Consider the following 18,612-nt stretch of genomic DNA (forward strand, 5'->3'; position numbering starts at 1 on the left):
TTTGTTTTATGTAGTTCAACAGTTTGGATCTTATATTTAAATCTTTAATCCACATATGTTATTGCTTGATTTGGTTATCCAAGGGGATATGCAGTGGATATTCATATATAAGGGAAGTTCAGTTTTGCCATCATCTTTTATTGGAGACATCTCAAGGTCTTCTTTATGTTATCCACTATGTTACACATCTTGTACTATTTTCAAGTCACATTGAACATTCCATTGCTAAGACCTTTAAAACAGTTCTTAACAAAAGACCAGGGTGATAGCACTACCATAGAGGCTAATCTTGTGAGGGTTTATTTGGTGTTGGCAAGATGAGCTGGTGACAGTATCCTCCTCCCCTCATTTTTTTTGAAATAGCTATTTCCATGGCTGTGGAATTGTAGGAAGGTCCTGAGTGTGTATTTTGGATTCGTCCTTAAATTTCAGAATGCCTAATTTGTGTATACCAATGTCCCAGCTGTTGCAGACTTTGTAATGAATTAGTATTGGACTCAGAAATTGAGTTTCTGCCAGAGGATTCTGGCAGTGAGCATTCTCCTATAACAACAGACGAGTGATAGCAATAGAAATGCCAAGGGACTTCACAATAGCGTGTCTCAGGACTCAGTGAAATGGCCTAACTTCAACATAAAGATGATGGGAGCAAGCACAGATTATTGTTCCACTCTGCTGAATGGTCTGCGAGTACCAGTTATGTAAATGAAGATAATTACAAGAGAGTGCCAAAATGTGCCTTCCATGAGAAAGTGTGCAGTTCTTATAGGACCTTCAGTAATCACAAGAAGGCTTCAGGGGGCCAACACAAAATCCCCCTTCTATGAGAGGCTTAATATCTTTTGAGACATTGGGAGAAAAGGGCCATTTTGAGCAAGGCCATTTGGGACTTCTCCAGGATTTCAAAGCACCTTGCCCATGCAACCCTAAGAAATAAAGTTTTAATTTCCAGTTTTAACAATCTGTCTTGCAATAAGTAGTCAGTGATTATTTTTTCCTTCCCAATCACAAGCCAGCATGATTAATTTAAAGACTGGAAACATTGAACTGGATAGTATTCACCTTAAAAATGTGCAGTTAAACTGCTTATTTTGAATAACTATTCCTTTGGGCAGAAGCTTTATATATGACAAAATTGAAGCCACTTTTTGAATGAAATTTCAGCATACTCTCTGTCACAGGATAGATAACTAGGTTCTTTCAATTCTCTGGGCTATTTGTTTTTGTCATAGTTTTCTCTCTGACCTTACATAAAAATAGCTTCTGGAATTACTTTTTCATGATTTGAGATATAGTCATCCTTCTTAATCACACAGAATCTGCCTCATGTGGAATTTTCCTATTTTTTAATGAAGAATTCTGTCTGAAACACTTATCATATTGTGGATAACTCTTGTAAATCTAGAGCAGGGCTGATAATAATTTACATTACCAAATGTCTATATGACATACTGGAAGAATAGCCTTAAAATATACACTACAACTTAATTACTGGTTTGTCAGTTGTTACGTTCTAAGCAGAATAGACAGGACATTACCTAACTTGAAATACATTCTTATTTTTCATACCAAATAAAGAATAGGGACTTAATAAATAGTATTTTAATGAATGACTGAATGAGATAAATATCTACTGTAACAGCCTATTCAATTCATTAATTCTAAGTGGGACTATAAAAACACATAAATGTATTTGGTATTCTGTACGTATTTTAATATCAATTTTTAATAAGAGAAGCAGAGCAATGACCTGTTAAGGTAACACTAAAAAGAAAGGAATCATACTACATAGACTATGATCCTAGATGTTAAGAGCAATCAAATGTTTTCACTAAATAAGTTTATTACTTGGGACAATTTTTGAAGATAAATGATTTTCTGTGCTAAAGCAGTGTGTAGAGGCTTGCTCCCTGGTTTTAGATTTTAAATGCATCTTCAACAAATGGCCATCGACAAAGTTTGTTAGAAAGATTAGTGACAGAGGAAATCTTTTCTTTTAGAAAACCTCGCTCCCCCTTAGGTCTTCTTATGGTATTAAAATTAATATGCAGACTAATACAAAGCAATAAATACAGAAACAACAGAGAAATATGTTAAGGAATTTGATTTCCTATCAGATAGTTTCTAGAATCATTAAACCTTCCTAGGCTGTTCTATGTTCTGATTTTTTTAAATGTTGATATATACCATTAGATGTTTTCTAAAGTTTTCTAATGGAATATTTGTAAATTTTTATTTATATGGGTATTTTCCACAATCAATATATCAAAGATAATTAAATAGATGAAACTATTTTAAAACAATGTATTTTAAACCCTTTGCTAGAAGGCTAGTTCCAGGACTTAAAAGCAAGCCTTCATGCTAGCTTAGTTTGTACTTGTTTGGTTAGTAAGTTTGTCCCTGGAGCCAATTGTCCAGACTTGAATTTTGCTGGTAAGGTTTTGAAGATGGAATCTTTTGGCCTTTTCTGTCTGGGCTGGCTTCAAACTTTGATCCTCTTAATCTCAGAACAGAGTTAAATTTTCAAAAGGGGTTTTGAGGAGGTGTTTAGGACAAAGGCCTTAAGGTCTCCATAAAGATCATATCAATGTAGTTACTGATGATTATCATTGTAACTTCATGTCATATTGTTATGTTAATGACTCCGACCACATTATATGCTGAAGATACTGCAATCAACATAGTAGTCATTGTAAGAAATAATGAAAATACCCTAGAATCCTCCCTTTAAAAAAATTGCCCATCTAATTGTAACCCTTCTATATGGTATTTTCACAATAAAAAAAATTGCCCTATGCTCTCTAAAATCTATCTTTGAGAATTAGCCTCAAAACACATTGGACAGGGAAGGTGGCTCAGGAGTATAGTGCTTGCCTTGCGTGAATGAAGCCCTGGGTTCAATTCTGCAATACCACATAAGCAGAAAAAGCCAGAAGTGTCGCTGTGGCTCAAGTGATAGAGTTCTAGCCTTGAGCTGAAGAGCTGAGGGACAGCGCCAAGACCCAGAGTTCAAGCCCCCAACTGGAATAAATAAATAAATAAATAAATAAATAAATAAATAAATAAATAAATAAATAATGCACAGGTAACTTCATATGCAAATCTGTGCTAAATACTTTGATTTTTAAATAAAACAACCTAAATACCATTATATGATCTTAATATGAATTCATTTTTTATTTGTTCATTTGGTAAACACTTGTTGTAATTTCACCAGAAATTCTTCAATTTTTATTACTGCTCACAATTTTGATTTTGATTGCTCTGTGGATTAGAAAGTGGTGAAATGGTAAGAATGGACTTACTCAGAGACTGCCATTTCTAAGAATTCTTAATTTTAATTTAGGGGCTTTCTCTTAGATACTCTGAACCTATGTTGGTACCTGCTCCTTTACTACTGTCTTGCTCTCCCATCTTTCTCCCTCCTAGGACTGGCCTCTTTAGCTTTCTGGGGGGTACTCAGGAAGGGAGAGGTTTGCTGCCTCAAAGCTCTTTCCTTTAGATGTGATAGAGTCATTTTTCCTGCTGGTGCTAAACAGGATCACAGTCTTTGCTTCCAGATTCTGAGATGGGGTGGAGGGAAGGGCAGTGCACAGTGAAGCAAAGGTTTTCATTTTTCTCATCTATACCTCCCATTTCAAAGAGCTACAATGTGGACTTGAAATTTTAGCTCTGATATTTTGTTCTAGGCTTTTCAGAAATGATGAAAATTTACTCTTCCTTCCTTCATAAAGATGCACCTGGTCCTTTGGCTGTCTATGAATGGACTAACAAAAAGGGGTGCTATCAAGAGAAAATGGGTAGGTAAATGAAGAGGAGAAGAGGAGTAAAATTCAATCAAATACCTAATGCGCATGCTACAAAATTAATAGGGAGGAGGATATGGAAAGGGGTGACAAGGATCAAGATATACTGTTTCATAAACTGCTTTGTTACATAACAGCTTCTTGTACAACTACTTAAAAGATATTTTTAAAAAATTAAAGAAAACAGGGTTATACCATGGAGGAGGAATATACAAAGCAACAACAAATAAAACATGGTACATTATAAACACGTTAGAAACAATTTCACTGTATTTGATGTCAGTCTAATTTGGGGAGGGAAGGGAAAAAACAAAATGTTTAAATAGGGATACAGGTGGACCCATTGTAACAATGAGATGTACAAGACACTATGTTGAAAACAAACTTTACAATTTAGGTGGGGGCGAGGTAAAGTTGAGGAGGTGGGAAAGAAGGGATGGTAGGGAAAAAACAAAGGAGGAGGCAATAATACTTGATAGGAAATGTACTTATTACTTGTTCATGCAACTGTAACCCCTCTGTACAGTATTTTTACAATAAAAAACTTATTTTAAAAAATTAAAGAGATTACATCTCACAAACAAGGAGTTTAAGCCCCAAGTTACTATCCTGGCTAGCTTATTCACTAGAGAAAAGATGACTTTATTCTTCATGGAGACTGAAAATATTTCTAGTTATGAAATGCATAGTATTTTTTTGTCTTACCCTTATGTGGAATTTTTGTATAAAAAAATCTGGTATCTTGGCAACATATTCTGAAATTGATTCTCACAAAATTCACCAGATTTAACAAACAAAATTATAAATCACTTCAAATCTAACTAGCTCTTCTCTATTTTATCTATCAGTGATACTTAACCCAATTAGAAAACAGTCCATAGTATTTACCAGCATATGATAAATTTTGTGTTTGATTATGACTCCTGATTATTAATATATTTTTCAATTTTAATATTGCTTCTCTGCAATTAGCATCCTGAATAACATGTTTAATAAACCCAGAGGCTCTTTTAAGGGGAGCAATATTCTCTGAAAAGGCTATTTCTATAAATGTATATATATGAAAATGAAATATAAATACATATATGTATATAAAGTTCTATATCTGTCTCTATCTATACCTATTTCTTTGCTCATGCAAAGAAAACAAAAAAGAGATAATTTCAACAGGATCTTGGAATTGGTTTTATATTATTCTAGCTGATAATACTGGCTATATTAATGACTCAGAATTTACCTTGCTTTCTTAGCAATCTAAATAGTTACTTGTTTACTTTTTAAAGGTCTCTTGGATGATACAGTTTACTGTGTTCCTGATTATCTTTGTGGAAAGAACAGGAGCCTCAGAATCAGCTAAATACTATTCAGATTTCACAGCTTGTACATATAATCTTAATTTCTGAACTGATGCTTGGACATCTGTAGTAATGAAGCATGTTTTCAGGATGAAATGAATTGGAATGCCCAAGAATTTGGAATTATAACTTCAAAATAGTGAACACTGAACATTATTCTTTCCTCATTTTTGTTGTTACTAAATCTCATCTCCTCTTTTCACTCCCATTTAATGGTATGCACAGCATTTCTGCATTGCAATGTGATGATCATGACTTTTTAAAAACTCTTCCATAGTATAAAGGGTTGTATTGTATGTGTGTATAAATGGACATACAGATATATGATCCTATAAGTTTATATGCCTACCTGTCAATGTTTCAGATGAGATTAAAATACAGTATTTTTACTTATCACAGAAAATTAATCTATTGAATTATTCATCTACCCAATGGAACGTTTTCCCATTGGAACTTTGACTTTAGAAAACTAAGTAAACTCTTTTTTTTAATTGTGAAAATACTTTACAGCGGGGTTACAATTACATGGGCAAGATAATGAGTCTTTTCTTATCAAGCATTGTAGCCTCCTCCTTTGTTTCCCCTTCCCATCCCTTCCCATCCTTCCCCTGCCCCTCCCTCTGCCCCCCCAACCAAAGTTGTAAAGTTCGTTTTCAACATAACGACTTGTACATCTCATCTTATTGTTGCAATGGGTCCACCTGTATCCCTATTTAAACGATTTGTTTTTCCCCTTCCCCTCCACAAATTATACCGACATCAAATACAGTGAAAGCAGGGGTTATACTGTGGGGGAGGGACATACAAAGCAACAAAGGAATAATCTTGTAAATGTGTTAGAAACAATCGCATGAAAGAAAAAAAAATCTGAATACATATCTTAGGGTTCATTTCCCTAACATCAACTTATCTGACCTTTTCTGCTTGACTCAGATATATACTAGATATTGCAAATAAGGAAAACCATGGGACCTATGTTTCTTTGGGCCTGACTTACTTCACTTAATATAATTTTTTCCAAGTCTTTCCATTTCCTAACAAATGGTGCAATGTCATTCCACAATTCCATTGTGTATATATACCACATTTTCTTGATCCATTCATCTACTGAGGGGCATCTGGGTTGGTTCCATATCTTAGCTATAGTAAATAATGCTGCAATAAACATAGTCGTGCTGGTAGCTTTAGTGTGGTCTTGTTTGTGAACATTTGGGTAAATGCCCACAAGTGGGATTGCTGGGTCATAGGGGAGCTCTATGTGGAGTCTTTTGAGGAACCTCCATACTGCTTTCCAAAGTGGTTGAACAAGTTTACACTCCCACCAATAATGCAGTAAGGTTCCCTTCGGTCTACATCCCCTCTAGCATCTGTTGTTATTAAAGTTCTTGATTTTAGCCATTCTAACTGGAGTGAGGTGGTATCTCAATGTTGTTTTGGTTTGCATTTCTTTTATGGCTAGGGAGGTTGAGCATTTCTTCATGTGTCTATTGGCCATCCTTCTTTCCTCTTCAGAGAAGTTTCTCTGCAAGTCTTTAGCCCACTTATTTATTGGGCAGTTGTTTCTTTGAAGATTTGTTGTTGGGGGATTTAATTTTTTGAGTTCCAGGTGTATTTTAGATATAAGACCCGTATCCATTGTATGGCTAGTGAAGATCTTCTCCCAGTCCGTGGGTTTTCTATTGATCTTGCTAGCTATGTCCTTTGCCATGCAGAAGCTCTGCAATATCATGCAATCCCATTTGTCCAACCTTTCTTTGATTTGTTGTGTTTCTGGGTCTCTATTAAGAAAATTTCGGCCTGTGCCAACAAGACCTAGAGTTTCTCCTATTCCATCTTGTAATGAGAAAACTAAGTAAATTCTGTGGTAAACTTTTGGGAATTATAGTGTGCTGGGTCTATTAGTTAAAATATACATTACTATTTAGCAGGTACTATAAGTTGAAAGCAGGAGTCAGTCTCAAGTGACCACTATCATATACTTAGAAAACTTTTACCTTTAGAGGAATATTATTACTTCAAAAGTTTATTCGGAAAAATATTATTTTATCCTTCAGCTTTGAAGATAGTTTCAGATATATTATCCTCTCTGATTTTACAAATCACCTATCAGAAAATTTAAATCTATAAGCCACACTTAAGGGATGAGAAAATTAAGTTTCATTGTGACTTAGTAGTATACATTTAGCCTTTAAGAAGAGGCAAAGATGTCTTTTGAAATTCATCCAGTAATTTTTATTCTGTATGTACTCTTCTGGTTGCTAATTGGTCCTTTTAAATATATATGTACTAGTATGGCATCACAGATAGATTCTTTTTTATTTGCTATCTTTTTTTTCTGGGGGGTGGAGAGGACAGTACTGTGTCGCCCTAATTTGCTAACTCTTAAAAGCTGTGGGTTACTGCTCCTCAGAATTCACAACAGCGTAGCCTGGAGTGTAAGAAAGTGTCTTATACCTTGACTTAATTACAGGTGTCAGGCTCCTTAGACAGGTGAAAAGTTTCAGGGTTTCAGGGTGATTGAGTAATGATGACACCAAAATTGATCAGGGAAAACCAGACAGGTTTTTACATAGTTCTGTAGATAACCTGAAGAAGACATCACTATATGTCATCAATATATATGTAGGTGCATTACTACTATAACACTTCAAATTTCATTTTCTCCTCTACCTACTAATTTCTCAGAGTATGATAGAAAATTTCCCTGTTTATTTCTTCCAAAATTGAATCTCATCCCCAATAGATAATTACAATTTCTTACCGTTTTTGAATTGAGACCACCCTACATCTACATCTCAGTCACCTCTCACTTCTCAGCCTGTCACAAGATGTCTTCCTTCTTCCCTCCTGTGTCTAGACTATTTTTTCCCACCTCCTCTGGAGACTTGCTCAATTCTCCTATCTCTCCATTTATTTACCCACCAACTCTACTGCCGTAGACTATGGGAGTTGACATCTGATAGGTCATCACAAATGCTTATATTTATAAGATTATTCATGAGATTTTTGTCTCAGTTTTTGGTGTTTAAAGATGCTACCTATAGCCAAGAGTTGGTAGTGCACACTTATAATCCTAGTTACTAAGGAAATAGAGCTAAGGATTGAAGCTTGATTGGGTGTAAAAGTCTGTGAGACTTATCTCCAGTTAATCACCAAAAGACCAGAAATGGAACTGTGGCTCAAGTGGTAGAGTGCTAGCCTTGAGCAGAAAAGATCAGAGACAGTCCCAGTCCTTGAATTCAAGCCCAAGGACTATCGCGCGCACACATGTGCGCGCGTGCGCGCACACACACACACAAATACTACCCATAATTTCCCATCACAATCTTTAAGTATGTACCAACAATATGAGACATAGTTTACATAGTAAAATTTACCCATTACATGTACAGTTGAGGTTTTATAGTTTGTTATCCAGATGTGCAGTTATCCACATTCTAATTCTAGAACATTTTTCTTACCTTAAAATGAAATCTCTTACTCATTAGCAGATATTTTCCATTATCCCCATCTTACAGGCCCTGTCCTCTATCAATCTATAATTCTGCTCCCTAGATTTGCTTATTCTAGGCACTTCATGCAAAGGACTTACCTCAAATGCAATGTTTGATTACTAACATCTTTCACAGTATATTATGTTCAACGTTTATCTACAAATCAAAACCACATCTCCTTCATAATTGACTATCATTTCATTACCTGGCTAAACCACATTTTGTTTATTCATTCATGAATTAATGCACATTTTGGATTATTTTTAATTCTTGGCTTTTACTGAATAATGTTTCAGTGAACACTCTTGTACAATTCTTTAGGTAACATATGTTTTCAATTCTCTTGGGCATACACATAGGAGTGGAATGATTAAATCATATAATAATTTTGTATTTAACATTTTCAGGATGTCTTATATTATAAATTTTATTTTTAAAATGAATACATAAAAACAAAAAATTTCTTATTCATGTTGTACCAGGAGTTGTTTTAATACATGTTTATACTGTGTAATATTCTAACCAGTAAACATACTTTTGACACTCAACACTTCTCTATATTGAAAACTACCAAAATCCTTCATCTAGCTTGTAAAATGTACCTTATTGTTATCTACAGTCACCCTATGGTGGATCACTACATCAAAACGTCATTCTTAGCTTAATGTTTCTCATTCTTAACTTTTACACATCTATAGACCTCTCTCCATGTCTCCAGCTCTTCTGCACTCCCTACAACTGTTAACCATCATTCTACTCTCAAGTTCTATGACATCATCTTTTTCTAAATTTCACATGTGAGTGAGACCCATGTGGTACTTGTCTTTCTGTGCCTGGCTAATTTCACTTAACATAATGATCTCTAGTTCCATCTCTGTTGCGACAAATGACAGAACTTCATCCTTCTTAGGACTGAGTATTGTTTCATTGTGTTTATGGACTTCATTTTCCTTATCTAATCATCATTTAAAGAATACTTAGGTTGTTTTCATTTCTTGGTTGTTATAATAGTGTTTCACTAAACAAGGAAATTCAGATGTATTTTTAACAAACTAAATTCATTTTTTCATATACACTTAGTAGTTTATTAGATTACTTAGTAGTTCTGATATTAGTCTTCCAAGGAATCTCCATATTATTTTTCATAATGGCTGTGCTAACTTACATTCCAACGAACACTATGCAAAGGATCCCTTTTCATCACACCCTTGTTAGTACATGTTTTGTCTGTTTGATAATAGCCAATCTAGCTGGAATGATGACTAGTGATATTGATTATGTTTTCTATATATTTGTTGGCCATTTAATATATTCTTTTATGAATATCTATTTATATCTCTTATTTTTAAAAAGCTCCAGTGAAGCTTTATAAGTAAACCAGAATAAAACAAGTAGCAGAAAGATGTGGTACATCTCCAGACTTTTGCTGAGGGTGGGAGCTAAGGGGCTTTCAGTGTTCACCTTACACAGTCTTCTATTTTTCAAGAGATGTATGACAATTTTCTCAGATACCCTGGACTTGAAATTTTGCATTCATCTTTGACTCCTTCCCATCTATTACCCTATATCCAGGTACTAAGTCCTGTTCCTTTTACTTTGACACCACATCTTGTGATTCTTGTTTTACCACTGTGGCCTTTCAACATTCAACCAGGTGTTCCTTACAAAACTGTAAGCTCTTTGAGGAAGAAACAATGTCGCATCACCTTCCTATCTCCATAAATCTGCTATATTTAGTTATTTGTGGGATTAGAGGAGTACACAAAATAGTAAAAATATTTACATAGGTTTAATAATATGTGATAGTGAGTATTTAGTTCTTTCAAATAGTTACCAGATACTAACTCTTCTTCAATTTTACTTTTAAATGGAAGAAAAATCCAGACAGGGCATTCACCTAGATATTATACTAGATATATACTATATATAATCTGGATCAGAGATTATACCTAGATATTATACTATAACTGAGTCACCTGATTTTTTTAAGTGAATGTCTAATATGCAACATAGCAGTAATTAATCTTCAATTTGTATGCAAACAAAAGGTGAAGCTGCCTCATAATGAAAAAAGCCAAATTATTTGAGAAACAAAAAATTACTTAGCAATATATTTAGAGAAACTAATAAGACATATTGTAGCAGAAGAAGAAATAACCAAGACACTCATTAACCAGTGTAGTTTTGAGACCATGTACCATGGAACTGATAAGTTTTAAAAATAATCGATTTCAGTATAATTGGTTCTAAGTCACCTTTACCTTTCACACTTAAGAATTTTAAACTTAGAAAGAATTCCTTTATATGAATAGATGATTGGTATTAATGTAGGTAATTTTCATGTTCTATGTGTTTCATGAGGTATTCATTCTCATTGGAAATAAAAGAGTGAACAAAATCGGTGCATGAATCCTGGCTACTTATTCTGCAGACTACAGAATGCAACTTTGAGGAAAAGAGTGTTCATCCTATCCAAATGAGTATGTGATTCAAATCTGGAAAAACAGGACCTGTTAAAACAATTAGTTACTATTAGCTTATTTTATAGGTGAATTGAGAACCTGTACTAGACTGTACTGTGAGTGTATTGTGTTGGGACCTTGTGGACTTTATTATTACTCTGGGAATGAGTAGAGGATTCAGTCCATCATAGATTCAATACCTTGATTCTCTTTCCATTGAATTGACTTCATGAATACTAAGTTGAAAAGGATTGCCATTTGATTGGTAATAAGAGTTTTTAAAAACTCATGTTTTACTACCATAAATGAGTTTAATTTTTTTCAGTTTGGCCTTCACAGTGAAACACAGCGTAAATATAGTATATCCACATTTCCTTTCTAACTTTATGTTAAATATGCTATAAAAAACAATTATTTTAAAAATATTTTTGAATAATTATCTACCTTTTCAAGAAACTTAGTCTAATTATATATTAACCATGATAAAATGGAGGGTCAGTAGCTACAGATGCATAAATTCATTCTGATAGAGTGCTGTTTGAAAATAGGTTATGACAATTAGATGATTAATTTTCTTCTATTAAATAACATTATGAGACTTCAGATTACATTTATCAGTATATTCTCTGTAGTGAGAACATAATAGGAAGAAAAAGGCCAAGCAGAATAGAAATTCATATCCTTTGTGGAGGAATCCGAAGGTGCTTTTCTATCAGTCACACTGAGAAAATAATTAGAAAAGGAAATTCTGTTTGGAAACTTATTTTATGTTCCTATTTCCAAGTAACACATGATGTGTGAAAGGTTAAAACATGGGAGTATGATGACGACAAAAAAAAATCTGGATGCCCTGTTGACAGTTTTTATTTATTTTATTTTAGTTTTGGTTCTAGTTATCTGCAAACTATCCACTCCTTGTCAGTGTAAGCAGGGAGTGCCTGTGTAAACATTCTTGTTTCGCCTGCTCCACATAATCGCTTCTTGTATCATATTTCTTCTGACCTCGCTATCTGAAACCAATTACAGGGGATCCATTTGGGCCGCATCTATTTTCATAAGAAGCCTAGGCAGCAGTGTTTTGCTCAGAGATGAATCTCAACATCAAATATGCTTCTGAGTGCTTTGTTATTTATGTTCAGAGAGATTTTGTAGCCTTCAGCTCTCAAGAATGTGTCACGCTGTGCTGTTTATACATTGAAGATATTAATGGGCGTAGATGTCATTTTTCATTTTAATGTCTCAAATGCAACAGGCTGATAGGTTAAGCATTCCTATTTTTATGGGGAGAGATAGGCGAGATATGAGTGATGTCTCTCTGTTTCTCCCAAAATACACATATGTTTACTTAAAAGAAAAGTTACCTGTAAGCCTCAACAGACTCAACAGTTTGGGCGTATTTTGTTGTTGTTGTTTTTTGTTTTGTTTTGTTTCACTGGGTATTTACAAACTATTCTCAAATAATTTTATTTCTGGTCAATTTTTCCCATGTTCCTCCAGAAAATAATGTCTTTATCCCACAGGTTACAATGTTTTCTCATGCCAAATTAATTTTCACAACAGCCTATTTGATTGAATTATGTCTTGTAAGGTTCATCACGAGGAAAATGTGATAAGCTGGAACTTAATGAAAGTTTAGTTTGGTTAAAATTACTCAGTAACTGTTAGAAGTGACATTTACAATAAGTAGAAAATGCATTCAGTCCTATAAAACACATGCAGTCTCACACTTCTGATGCTACCAAAAGTATATCTTTAATTTATTTGAAAATATTTTATTCTTTGTTTCTTATGAAATATTTAATCTGATTCCAATTTTGAAAATACCCTATCCCAATTTTCTTTAGCTTTACTAAAATTAGGCAACTTCATTAAGTAAAATGCACCCTTAATTCAAAACAAATGTGTTTTGGGAAACTAGATACGGTTTGGCTGGCTTCAGAACCTCGTTCTTCTTGTCCATTTGAATTAGACCTCATCATTATTAAAGGAAATTTTGTAAACAACGTTCAGCTTTTGTTCTGCATTGTTTTGGGAAGGGAAGACGATCATATAAATATGTCATTGATTCATAAAACTTAATGAATGGCCTTGGAGGCTGCCTTTTATATTTATTGATAGAAGTGGAAAGCAATTTTCAAATTAATATTTGATGTAATTTGACACCTAGCACCAAATATGGATAGAATTGTTTTATCTCATAATCTTTCATCTTTTGAGTAGTTACAGTAATAAATTACAGAGATGACCTAAACATCTCTGAGCAATTGTTTATTGAAATTCAGTCCAAATGTGTTATCCAAGACAGAAATAAAAATGTCCTATGACGCATGCAAATCAGAAGGCAAACTGTCAAAGACTGATGCTTATGGGCTTTCAATCATTCCTGTTCTTCTGGAGTTGTGTTTTGTTCTCCTACCTCTTGTGTTTACAGTAACAAACTACTGATACTAAAAATGTTGGTGTGGGGGCAAATGGAAATTATTTTTCAATAATTGTATTGGAAGATGATCCTCAACTATTCTTAGTGCATGTGAGATCCAAGATCTAAAGCAGAAGTGTGTTCTTAGCCACTTATTTATCTTGCTGTTATTCTATTAGTATTATTTTTAGCATTATTATTCCAGCAGTGAGGACCTATGTTCTTGGCTAGGGATAATTCAAATATTCCATTGGTTGTTGGAAGGAACATAATTCAGGGTGTTGAAATGGATGTGGTCCTAGGTGTGAGAGACTGTTTGTGACCAACCTCTGGTAGTTCTTTGGGGGCATTAATGAAGCTATTATAGCATTAGTTCTTCATTTTCTTCTCTATAAAATGTGAGAGCTAGCTTAGATATTAGTAAAGGTTCCTTCCAACTCTGATCAGATAAACAGATGTTTAGAATACTATAAAAGTTTGATGCTGTATCATGTATTGGTAGAATATATAATAAAATCCAGGCTAACGATGTAGAGGATATTTAACCATAAAAGGAGTATAATGTGATAATTGTTATATCCTCTTACAAATTCAAGCAATAAAAAGACAATTTTCTCCTAAATTCTGAAAAATGGACATGGTATCTTTTATTTTATTTTATTTTATTGTAAAAATACCGTACAGAGGGGTTACAATTACATGGGCAAGGTAATGAGTACATTTCTTATCAAGCATTGTTGCCTCCTCCTTTGTTTCCCCTTCCAATCTCCCCTCCCTACCCCCCCCACTACCCCCCCCCCCCCCGCAACCCCCCCCCTCCCCGGCAAAATTCGTTTTTCTACATAACGACTTTGGACATGGTATATTTACTGGTAAAAATGTAAGTAGATATTGTGTCATGCATACTCCTGTACTAGAATTTTACTCAACTAGAATTTTACTCTAGTGATTGGTTCCTTGGACAGAATAGAGACCATAGGGCATCCTGGAATCATCATGACCTGGAAGTCAGGGCCCTTGAACAAAACCCTCAGTGTGGCTCAGTGGTACTTGCCTTGCATGCTTGAGGCCCTGGGTTTTTTCCTCAGCACCACATAAGCAGAAAAAGCCAGAAGTACCTCTGTGGCTCAAGTGATAGAGCGCTACCCTTGAGCTGAAGATCTGAGAGACAACAACACCCAGGCCCAGAGTTCAGGTTCCAGGACCAAAAAGAAAAAGAAAAAAAAAAACCCAAAACTGCTTTATGACCTTGAACAAAGAACTGATCAATGAAGCCTTTATTTTTTCCATTAAAAAAAATGAGAGTATCAGAATCTATGATTCCGAAATTCTAAACTGTGTTCATTAGAATATTTTAAGATAATGGATGGCCAAAAATAAAAATACAAAACAAAACAACTAAAGGTACATATCGGCAAAATTAACTATTAACTCCAAATAAATAAAAATAATTATATAAAAATAGTCAAACTTTATATTGATTTTAGCTTCCTCAGGAAAAATAATTAACTGGATTTTTTAAGTTGTATTGTAGACCCAGGCCTGCTTATACTAAAGTAATTTCCATGAGAAAATTAGCACTCATGATTATTTTATAGGTCTCAACCAAAAAAAGAAATGTATATTATTTAGAATATCAAGTCAGTGTTTTCATTGAGTTTGGGGATATTGAAATAATTATGGAATTTTTGTTCTTCAAACAACTCTGTAATAAATTGCTTGATCTCACTGGTATGTGCCATCCTTAGAATATTTTGTGTGATTTGTTATGACTTGAAAAGTTGTTATTTTGTTGTTGCTGTTTTTAGGGAAAACTATTGTGAATGTATCTTCAAAAACAAAAAAAGAAAAAAAAAAAGAAAAGCTTTACAAACTGTGCCAGATTCTGCTATGGGAAGACAAATCAATGTTGTGAGGAGATGATGTTAGTGCACTGAGTTTGTTTACTTTAGTTTCTATGTCTGCCTGCCTTCTCAGAAAACTTGCTTGGAGCCAGACTGTAGCAGCCCTCTCTCTGTCTTTTCATAATTGATCAGGGGATGACTGCCTTCCCTGAGGGTTAAGACGTGGCAACTTTTTCTGTTTGCTCAGCATCTCAATGCAGTAGTTCAAACATTGTTCACACCAGCTGGTAGTGTAATGCCATATGCACATCTTGTCAAAGCAACTGTTGTCATGGATACTAAAAAACTCTCCTAAAAACAGATCATTGATTCTAATCAAAATTGTACTTTTGATTAGCTGAAAATCTTAATTATTATAGAAGAATATTTATTTCTTACCATTATGGAAATATACCCTGTATTCTAAAACAGAGAATAATAAAACAGAGCAGTGATATCTTTGAGTTTTATGTATTGAAAAAAATCTGTCTCTACTGTTTATTGAGCTCAGTGGTTAACAGAGAAAATGAATTTTTAAATAGACTCTCTTAAAAAGTTTATTTTTATGTCAATTTCTACTGCTACCTTTAAAGCAATTAGAGATACATTTTGTTTTATGACACTTGTATTTTGTAAGGTAAGTTTATAAAGTATATTCACAAAACTGTCTTTCCTCTAGTAAAAGACATGTTTACATTAGTTTCTTATGTTAAATTTCATTTTCCTAAGTGGATAAGAAAACATAAAAATAAATGAAAACATCTTCTATTTTGATTGGTATTCTGTCACACATAGAAACAAGCCTGATTGGTTGGGTGGTAATTTCTTTGTTCTCTGATTTTGCTAAGAATGCAAATGAAAACCACTCAATTTTATTTGGCATTAAAACTGCACTTTATTTTGTCAAAGGAGAGGTTTCCCCTTGAATTGTAAGTACAAAAAAAGTGTTTTTAATCTTTAGTGAAAATCCTTATTAATTCACTTTCAAGATAATCTGATGTTGATTTGTCAAATTTAATTACAGCTTCCGGTAACACTTGAAGTCTTACTGCTTTTGCTTCGAAATTGTAATATGAAAATGCAAATTGAATGATAATTTAAAAGGGAGTGGGCATTTTAGTTGAACACTCACAGACAAGTTCCTTGTGGAAATGAGGTTATTGATGCAGTTTATGGTTTTCCTTCTTGAAGCACTTTAAACAAATTAAATTTATTTCCTGCAGGATTATACACATCTCTATGATTTGAATAAAGTTGTATACATGTGTTTCATGAATTTGTTTTGCATATTAGGGGAAACAAGAAGGATTGTAAAAGAAGGTAAAGGTCCTCACACATATTAGCTGAGCAGTAACTGATGATCAATTTAATATCAAATGAAATATTTAGATTATTCTTATTTATTTATTTTACTTCTAGGCTCTCCAGGCAGCAAGGCAACTTCTACTACAACAGCAAACAAGTGGATTGAAATCTCCTAAAAGCAGTGATAAACAGAGACCACTGCAGGTTAGTACAGGACTCTTGTTCTTATGAACTCAGGTTCATAATAAGAGATGTACAGACAGTGTTGTATGTATATACAAAACTATTCTACTTGGTGATATAGGTACTTTAAATCCAAAAGAAAATTGAACCTTAACATTATATATACATACGCATATGTATATATAATATATAATCTGTTAATATAGATTTCAAAAATTCGATTATTATAGATTTTAAAACTTTCCAAGTTCACTACTTGCATAAATTATGTAGGAGCCACACTTGGTGTGAATAGGTATTAAGAATTTTGTATAAAATTCTCTGGAATGTTTTAATGGGATTTTATTCACACATAGGTTAAAATGTGAATATTCTTCTTTATGAACAAAGTCACAGTAAAATGGTGTGAAAGGAAAGAAAGCAATCTGAGACAAACCTTTAGTAATGCTATCCAAGTGACAAGTTACAGAAAACCTCTATGGTGGAAGAAAATTAAAACATCAAACAGTTTGGGTTTGCCAAGGAGTTATTGCTGTTGCTAGTTAGGGAAAAAACACATTCTAGAGGTTGTTGTCCTTAATACTTATATTTGTCCTCTGAAACTAATAGGTTGTATGTTTTTTAAAGTAATTTTTTCTTACAGAATATAGTCATTGTTTTATAGAATTTTCTTAACAAAAACATATTAAACATTTTCTTGGGTGAAAAACAATTTATTGTACATTTAAACATGTTTAGAAGTAGAATTACATAAAACACGTCTCCTAGAGTCCCTTAGCTCTTTTGAAAGTGTGTGTGCACACATGCACACATACACACACACACACACACACACACACACACACACACACACACACACACACACACACACACACATATATCTATATGCAATCTTAAGTTTAAAAACTGTAACTCCCTTAGGCAGAATCTTTACAATAAAAAAATAGGCCAAAGCCTAATGCCTAAAAAAGGTCTTTATAATGGCTTAGCTGTTTTTGTTTTTAGTATACTAACAGATGATAGTAACTAAGTATTACATAATGACCTTGTGAAGCTTAGCTTGTATGATAGGAAAATTATATGCTACTGATGGACACAATCCACATCCCACTTTGTTACTGAAACACTGACTTACATTTTTGGTCCCTAAACACATTTAAGATGAGAACTTATTTTCTGGGTGCAAAGTCATTTGGGGAAATGGATTAGGGAATACAGGTGTGTCAATAGTGCTTCAAGTCCAGGACATAGCCATAAGTGTAATCAAAGTTTAGTGAATCTGCATGCAATTAAGATTCATTTTATCTCATTACCTCCTACCTTATTTTGCTTCTAACTAGTCACTACTTCTGTGACAGCCTTTCCTAAGCAGTACATACCTCTTCATGTTACAGCAGTGAGTGTAGTATTTCTGTTGTTATCTGATTCCTTGAGTTTGCTTGTACTTACAGGAAATTTAATATATTACAAGTTACCGAAGATAGCTAATGGTATGTCAATCCTTGCTATGGCTTCAGAACAAGAATTTGCTTTCTTTTTGTGATTAAAAAATATTTCCATACTGGAAACATAAACCAATTATAGAAAAGAATTTACTGTTTGAATGTCTGAAAAATACTGTTTGTTACTCAAATTTTATTTTATCACATTTCCTTGACTGAATAGAAGGACACTTAGTTCCTCTTTTCTTTCCAAAGCTAAATCC

At 33.7% G+C, this 18,612-nt stretch overlaps 1 protein-coding gene across 5 annotated transcripts in view; it reads left to right on the top strand.

Annotated features, from left to right (window-relative positions):
* Positions 1-18,612, top strand: part of Foxp2 (forkhead box P2) — a 513,305-nt gene that overhangs the window by 333,991 nt on the left and 160,702 nt on the right. For all 5 annotated transcript variants that reach the window (XM_069996601.1, XM_069996600.1, XM_069996604.1 and 2 more), the window contains one exon: positions 16,839-16,928. In XM_069996601.1, coding sequence (XP_069852702.1) covers positions 16,839-16,928 — 90 coding nt within the window. The remainder of the gene's footprint in view (positions 1-16,838; positions 16,929-18,612) is intronic.

This window comes from Dipodomys merriami, unplaced genomic scaffold (assembly GCF_024711535.1).
Source record: "Dipodomys merriami isolate MVZ:Mamm:240054 unplaced genomic scaffold, mDipMer1.0.p SCAF_5, whole genome shotgun sequence".
In the NCBI taxonomy this organism is placed as follows: domain Eukaryota; kingdom Metazoa; phylum Chordata; class Mammalia; order Rodentia; family Heteromyidae; genus Dipodomys; species Dipodomys merriami.